Consider the following 8278-nt stretch of genomic DNA (forward strand, 5'->3'; position numbering starts at 1 on the left):
ATTAACTCTACTTTTCCTTCTCATATCCATTGGGTAGTGTCTGTATACCCATTTTTTTTTTTTAGCTTATCTGCTTTGCTACAAAGCATAAGAGCTATCTTTTAAACATTAACTGTTCTACCCAATTCCCCCAAATCAAAACATTCTAAAAGGTAGACATGATTTCCCCAAGTGGAAATTCATACAAACTGTGTAATCAGACTATCACCTAATGTGCAGAGGCACTAAGAAAAGTTGGAGGGTACTGCTTACCATTTTAGGTGAGGTCACCCAGACTCATTAAAAACTAGATTAAAAAAATACAAAAAACAAAACTTATTTTGGACAATGCAAGAACAAATAGCAATTAAGTCTGGGTATCAGGTGTCAATGCATGACAGGTGATGAATCCATTTGACTTGAGACAACTTTTCAAACATGTTTATTTGAAGCAAAATGAACTATTGCCAAGAAACTTATGAAAGTTCCATCTCAAAAGGGCCAAAAAAGGGGAATTAACTGCTATGAATTCTTTGCATTCAGGGCTGCAAAACAAAGACACATATTATTTAAATCAGTTTTATTTAAGAATTTCCAACATTGACAAATCTTCTAAAAAGCATCCAAGCACAGAACACAGAACTGCAGCAAACAGCATTCTTAGGGGTATCTTACAGACATTAGAACTTCCACCCTTCTTTGAGACACACCCTGAGCTCACTGGTGGACTCTGCTTCAAAGAAACCCTGCAAAGCACACCACAAGCTCAGTCAATGTTCCCAGTCACAGCCCCCATCATCTTCGGGTCACATTACCACACTTACATATCATTAACAGAAAAGAACACACACCATACAGCATTCACAGCAGTTGACATAAGGGAAAAAATACAAATAATTCATTTCACTTAACACATTCAACTAGTTGGTTAACTAGGAAGAGAACTCACTTAAAAGTCTTCCAACACATGTGGATGTCCTTTGAATGCAAGAAACATTCGTACATTACTGGCTATCATTGCTCTCTGCACACTCTCTCACCAAAGCCACAGGATTGAGAGACACATCTCGCCAAGTTCAATGCACCACCAAGTCTCTGCACGCGCTCTCTCCTGTTTCTCGCTCATACCATCCTCTCATGCCTCGGCACCACCATCAATCCCACACAAGGTTTCAGAAGTTCAAACAGCCTTCTGGTTCCATATCACAGCCTCGCGTTCACAGCGTTGATACGACTCCATGAAATAAAGAGTAGCGGATAAAAATGGGGCACCCACCGTCAAAGACGCAGCGTGCGCAGGGTGAGGAAGTATTCTTGAATGATAAAGCATGTGGACAGAAGTATTCCTACGGCGGAATATTTACAGCACTACTTTCAATGAAGTGCTTCTTCCATAAACATTGGAAATGAGATGAACTGCAGAGATTAAATGAAGCCTTCATATCGTACTTTAGTATATGAGGAGAGACAGTGTTAAAAAACAAAACAAAAACAAAACGAAACAAAAAGACCAACATCATGACACCATGTTCTCCAGATAGGAGAGTTTTCTAAGGAAAAATCTGTATGGTGGGGATCAAATTAAAACAAGGAGAATGGAGTTCTGACTAATGGTTTCCATTTTGAACATGCAAAGAAATTCACTTGACGAGAAGCCCAGGGATAAAATATCACAGGAGAAATCTTTTTTATAATCAATTGTAGTGTGTTAGTTTTACCCATCAGGCAAATAGCAGTTCACTTTCAACCATTCAGTATTTCAACCCTTTACGTAACAAAACTTATAAAATTCCTTTAATTTTTTTCCTCTTTTCCTAAAGAAAAATGTCAAAAATACTGCTGAATATACTGCACACAGAACAAACTGATTCTGAAAATTTTAGTACATATGTATTTTACAATATACTTACCATGAGTTTAGAAAAATTTAATTCCCACCATAGTTATCAGAACTGTCTACATTCCCCAACCTGATGATTTGGAATCCATGCTTGAACCAAAGCCTCCATTAAACCCACTGCCTGACCCTGCATTTGATGCAGAACCCCAACCGATCGCTGCGCCAGAGTTAGAGCCACTATACGAGTTATTGCCAGAACCGAAGGCCTGGTTGGGTTCCCTCTGCATGTTGCCTTGACTTTGGTTGTTGCCTGATGGGCCTGACTGGTTCTGTTGACTAGCCAACATGCCCATCATCCCCCAGCTGCTCTGCAGTGCTGCCTGGGCTGCAGCCATCATAGCAGGGTTGATGCTGAAAGCGCCAAAATTCATCCCTCCACCCATGTTACTACCTTGGTTGTTTCCCAAACCAGCTCCACCCCCTCTACTATTGCCAAACCCACCCTGATTTCCAAAGCCACCTGGATTACCACCAAATCTTCCACTTCTTTCTAACTGCCTATTGCTATTGTGCTTAGGTTCAGCATTGGATATATGTACGCTGATTCCTTTAATGATCAAGTCCTCTCCACAAAGAGACTGGGCAACCTACAAGAAATAAGGGATGCAAATAAATGAGGTTAAACTATGTATGGTTTTAGGGTAGTTAGAAAAGAACACTACTAAAGTCAAGATTAAAACCAGTATCTAAAGTAGAAAAAAGCTGCCCAAATTTATTCTATTAAAATAACATCCCTTTTAGCTTTAGTAAAAGCAGCAGGGGTTTTCTGGTAATTTGTTTTCAGAAGACACAATACCACCATCAGTTGAAATGCGTGCATTTGCAGAAATTTATCATTCACAACATAGTGTACTTCCACAAACAATCAACAAATACTTTTAAAAGTATACATGGCCAATATTCAGCGCCCCCCATTCAAAGTTTTATATAAAGGCCAAGAGGCTTTAACAAGCATGGCAAACAGGTGGATAGGTAAAATTCACGAAAAAAAAGTTTACCTAATTAGCAGGGACTAAAATATTAAAGTAAAAAACAAAATACCTGATCATCTGCAAATGTAACAAAGGCAAAGGCCCTGAACGGTTTGGGAATGAAGACATCTACCACTTCTCCGTATTGGCAAAAAAACTGCCGCAATTCATCAGCTGTCATGTCCTCTGTACAGCGGCCAACAAACACCTTTCTGCTTCTCAAAGGCTCATCTGGGCTTTGCTAAGTCAAATCACACAGGAGAAGAGAGCAAATGAGAAACTGCCAACAGCACAGCAAACATACTTTACAAAATTCATGGCTAGGGATGTAAAAGGTTATCTGGCTGGTCTGCCCAGTGCTGCCCTTATACCTCATCATGAAGACAGCGCGTTTCTAACAATGAGAAGTTTCTATGCAGAATCGAACTCGGAATTTTGGAAAGATGGCTAGAGTCTAGCCAGACTTATTTAGTAACGTGTTGGCAAAAGTAATGGTTGTCCCTAATGGACAATCTAGGTCTAATGAAACACATTCTGATTGTCACTAAGCCCATGTTCTCTTTAAGAGATGACTAAGCCAACAGCAGCAAAAACGGAATAAACTAAATAAGCGAACAAAAATGATGTGGTCTAGAAGCTATTTCCAGCATTACTGAACAGTGCAAGGGCACAATAATCTAAAACGAAGGTCCTAGAGCCCAAGGGAGAGGGTAGTTTAAATGCAAAACGAAGTTAGTGGTTCTAAAAAAATCCTACTGTACAATGAAAACAATAAAGGAAAGTACCTTGGAATTAGGAAGCTTACAGTCACACCACCGTCCATCTATCATGTGGCGCTGGGACATCACTTTCACTTGTGTTTCATACTCCGTGAAACGAACAAAACCAAATCCTTTCGAATGACCAGTTTTAATGTCTTTCTTGACCTAAAAAATAAAACGTTTTTAAAGCCACATCAATAAAATTACAGGCACAAATAACAACTGCATCCAGTAACAAAAGCTGAAGCAAGGGCAAACAGGGAGTGCTGGATGGTAGTAATTGGGAAGAGGAACTCACAAACAGTATTGTTACGAAACAGAGGCACGACTACAAACAGCAACAGAACCTCAAAACTGCCGAGCACCCAACCTTTATCTTAACAGAAAATGGCTTTTTTGCAAAGGGAAAAGTCATGAATCAAGATGGTGTGAAGCGACACTAGGGCATTTGTATTTAATTTGGAGGTATTTTAATTCATTTTTAGAAAGCCTAACTCTACTTTCTCTCTTATAATTACTTAAATGAAAGATAATTCACTTCCCCTTTCTCCAAATAAAATGCTCAGGGTAACTGATCTCTGTACAAACTATTTTAATGGCATGACTTGATGTGTGACCAACCCACTCTGCAATAATGGGATTTGACTATACCAAAGTATTTGCCTTGTACCTAAAGCAGAAAGCAGAGAAAGTAAGTCTCTCCAGCTTTGTTTACGTGAGATGTAAGACAAGAAGTGTCTTCTATTGAACGTGACAGACAATGACTCACATAACACTGATGGAAATGCCAGAGATACAATTCACTGGGACCAAAAAACAAAGTCAGGGCAGCATAAATTTTGACCCAACAAAAGCAAGGCTTACCTGCACCATAAGGACTTCTCCAAAAGTGCTGAAATATTCTTTTAAATCCTGTTCAGTTGTTTTCCAGGGAAGACCTAAGACTATTAAATCAGAGGTCTTCTGCACAGCTCTTTTCACTTTGACTGCTGATGAGGCATCTGTTTCATCCATTTTCCTTTTGTTATCTGGACAAATTGAGCAGGAAATCTTTTGTAAATATTTACTCTGAAACTAATTAGAATATAACCACATTACTGTCTGCTGAGCTTTGGAGAGAAAGGGGCTACCTCATTTGAGGGTACTGTTAATCTGCTGAAAATACAATCCATACTTAAAGGCCATGCTGGGCTTTGTCCTGGGGTTTCTTGGTGATATTCATTCCAAGCTCTAGTTCAGCAACACCCAAGAGCAGAGATCTACATCTTGGGGAACAGTATATGGTTCTCAAGATAGTCCACATTATCCATACAATAGCATGGAAAGGAGAATGGTGCAAAAACCTAACAACTGTTCGCGCTGTAGGAGTCTGACTAAGCACTAACTTCTGGCCAACTCCTCAACACAAATAATGCGCTGGAAAACTAAAATGTGCTGTTGAAAGGGAAACTCAAACTTTCTGGATGGTGCCTTAAAGTGCACTTTTCACATCCAGGCCAGTTTTGGTATAGTCATGTCTAGAAAGTCTAGAAAAGACATGCAAAGGGGCCAGTGAGTGAAAACTACTTAAAACAAACAAAAAACCAAAACAAAAAACCCTCGAAACCCAGAATGGATGGCTCCCGTCAACTTTAAATAGCATACGATCTTCCTCGGTTTCTTTTTAACCTCTCTTAGATTTAGCATCTAAACCACAAAAGGTAGAAGAGAGGAAAAATCAAACTGGTTCCTACAAGTTTAAAACTTTTTGAACATGTGTCAAACTTTTTCCTTTGGAATAAATAGGTTTGCTTAAGCAAATTAATGACACAAATAAGACTTAACCAGAACAAAGATTAAATCACTCTAGTTTTAACTATTTTAACAGCACTAACTTATGAACAGCAAATTTATTATGTTCCTAGCTTAACCTTACCCTATCCATCAAACTAACTCTCCTAAAGTCTTTCCCTTAAAATTCACAGGATGTTAGGGAGTGAGAGAAAACTGGATTTAGTCAGAGGACTTGGGTGTTCCCACTTCAAGAACTTTAAGTCACTTCCATTATAAAATGGGCATACTACACTTGGTACTGCCCACTTTTCCTGAGTTGTTATTAAATAAAATAATTTATACAAAACATTTCCATCTAAATGTTGCTATTATTAGAGCTGGATAGCTTTATTCAAACAGCTGTGTTGAAAGTGAAAGTCACTTCTTTAATAATGTGACATTTTACCACAGCCCAGATGCATCTTTTAAAACAGCTGCCCATGTAGACATGTAGATGAGAAGATGTCACAACTATCTCTGACGGAGACCCATCTCAAATGATGCTGTATTTCGCCTGAACAAGTTCAAGATTTATACCATCAACGACACAAAAATTGCTAGGACATAAGTATCCACAAACCTTTTGGATAGTTGACAACATATACCAGATTTCCCCAGCCAGCATCGGGAGCGTGCAGAATTCCTTCTACGAGTCGCACACCCCTCATACACTGAGACACTGGATTCCGGTAGCGGAGCCCACAGGCCCCTGGAAACTGGGCAGTGACCGTGGACAGCAGCACTGTGCCATCATCTTCTGAGGGAATTTCAATGGGTTCATCATTCTCATCTTCTGTTACCCGAATGTATTCAGACATCTTTACTTAATGTTCCTATCAGGGAGACATGAATAAATGATACTTTATCACAATTTAACTTTTATTGTAGTAACAACCAAATAATCAGGGTTAACTGGCCCTAACAAGTTGACTAAACAGTTAGGAGAGTTATTTTGTTGCTGTTGCTTGTTGTCACAGTTGCAGCATTATTAAGACCTACAAGGAATCCTGGGAGGGCTGGTGAAGGGTCAGGATTAAATTCCCCCATCAGCTGTTGAAAGGCTTGGAATGAGAAGACCTCAGTTCAAATCCCAGCTCTGACATTAGTCAGTAATGTGACTATGTTGCTTCATATGCAATACCAGTACCTTGGGCAAGTCATTAACTCAATCGGCAAAAGGCACTACATAGGGGTTCTGGTCCATAATCCTACGACTCTGGGACGCAGGGAGTGGAAGGAGCCCTGGGTTTGGAGAGATTATCTGGTTTTTGGGTGCCCCTTACAAATCTTTCTGGGCCTCAGTTTCCACATTTGTCAGAGAAGGACAGCTAGACTCTAGCAGATCCAAGGTCCCGGCCAGCACTAAATCTCTGAGCAAACTGGAAAGTTTGGGAATTTCCTCTGCTGTTCCCTAGACAGGCCGTGATTGATGGAATCCCGGGCCCGCCCAGCAGGGGATCTTCCACGAGGGTCCCCCTTGTTTTGGGCCGGAGAAGGTGGGACAGCTTCCCCCCAGCTCCCTGGCAGGGGTTGAGGGGCGAGTCCTGGTCCCGGCTCCACACTGGGGGCGGCCTGCTCCCCACTTTTCCCGTCCCTGTGAGGGTGTCCCTCCTAGACTGTGAACTCCTAGGGGGCGAGCCTGCCTTTTCCTCTTTCTTTTTTCTTTAGCCTCTCCGGGGGTCAATGTTCATTGAATGAATAACCGACTGATTCCAAGCTCTCCGGCTCGTCAAGCCCGGGCTGCCTCGATTTCCTTATCCGTCCAAAGGGGTCAGGCCTACCCCCCCCCCGAGCCCTGATAACAGCCCCCCCAAGCCAAAGTCTCGGAGATCGGGCTATCAAGCGAGCACAAACTGATCCTCCGGCCGGGCCCAGCGCAGGCCGAGGCCCGCGGGCAGCACGCGCCCGGAGGCGGCCGGTAACCATGGCCACGGGCGCAGCGGGCGGGGCGGCGGGGGGAGGGGAAGGGCCCCGGCGGGGGTGGGGGGCGGCACGTCATGAGCACGTGGCCTGGGCCCGGGTAAACCACCACCCAGTCCACCTCGAGCGGCCGAACCTGCGCCGCCCCCCTCCCCCCAACTCCGGCCCCACCGCCCTCCTCCCCCAGGCCCGGCCGGGCTGGAGAGGCCCTGACAGAACGGAGCCGGGGCCAGGCCCTGCTCTCCCGCCGCCGCCTCCGGGCCAGGCCGGCGCAGCACCGGGGGGGAGGGGAATCGGCCCGCGACTCACCCGCGCGGCCGCCGCAGGGCCCCGGACAGGCGAGCGAGTGGAACACAGGCCAGCCCTGGCACCGCCGCCGACACCGCCACCGCTGCGCTCCGACAAAATGGCGCTCGAGCCGCCTCCTCCCCTCGCCGGACGTCGGGCCGGCTCACCGGAGCCGCGCGCGCGGGGGAGGCGGGCTGGCCGCGGGAGCTCGCGACCCCGTCCCAAGTCCCGGTGCCGTCGCCTCGGCGGAGGACGCGGCGTGAGAAAGAGCCGAACCCGGGCTGGAGACGGTGCTTGTGGCCCGGAGGGAAAGGCCGGCGAGGGGCGGCAGCGGCGGAGGAGCTCCCCCCACGCGCACTCGCGCAGATGGTTCAGCCCGACCAACCGACGCTCGGGGTCGGGAGGGAGGGAGGGAGCGAGCTCGCGCCCATTCGGAGCGCGCAGGCGCGGCGGCCGGCGGGACGCGCGGGCTGCGCTCTGCCGTCCTGCGATTACGGCTCGCGGTTTGCTCCCGGCGCTGGCAGGTGCAACGGAGGAGCGGCTCGAGCTCCCTGGCTGCCACGACCCACGTGACCGGCCTGCGGGGCCTCGCTGCTGGCAGCCTCCGGGCTTTTGCGTGTGCTGTGCCCCTCGCCTGGAGTGCGCTC

At 45.4% G+C, this 8278-nt stretch overlaps 1 protein-coding gene across 1 annotated transcript; it reads right to left on the minus strand.

The window, feature by feature from the left end:
- Positions 1–405: 405 nt before the first annotated feature.
- Positions 406–8009, minus strand: LOC118838382 (TAR DNA binding protein). Its single transcript, XM_036745659.1, has 6 exons — positions 7653–8009; positions 6004–6256; positions 4476–4639; positions 3636–3776; positions 2921–3091; positions 406–2466 (listed from the first exon to the last, which is right to left on the minus strand). The coding sequence occupies exons 2-6, from the start codon at positions 6239–6241 to the stop codon at positions 1936–1938; spliced, it is 1245 nt and encodes a 414-aa protein (XP_036601554.1). The 5' UTR covers positions 6242–6256; positions 7653–8009; the 3' UTR covers positions 406–1935.
- Between the last annotated feature and the right edge of the window lie 269 nt (positions 8010–8278).

Source organism: Trichosurus vulpecula, chromosome 2, assembly GCF_011100635.1.
Source record: "Trichosurus vulpecula isolate mTriVul1 chromosome 2, mTriVul1.pri, whole genome shotgun sequence".
Lineage (NCBI taxonomy): Eukaryota > Metazoa > Chordata > Mammalia > Diprotodontia > Phalangeridae > Trichosurus > Trichosurus vulpecula.

Coding starts and splice junctions, on each gene's coding strand:
- LOC118838382 (XM_036745659.1), bottom strand. CDS start 6,241: ATGTCTGAATACATTCGGGTAACAGAAGATGAGAATGATGAACCCATT. Junction 3,777..4,475: donor GAGAAGTCCTTATGGTGCAG/GTAAGCCTTGCT, acceptor TTTATTTTTTAG/GTCAAGAAAGACATTAAAAC. Junction 3,092..3,635: donor GTAAGCTTCCTAATTCCAAG/GTACTTTCCTTT, acceptor GATTTGACTTAG/CAAAGCCCAGATGAGCCTTT.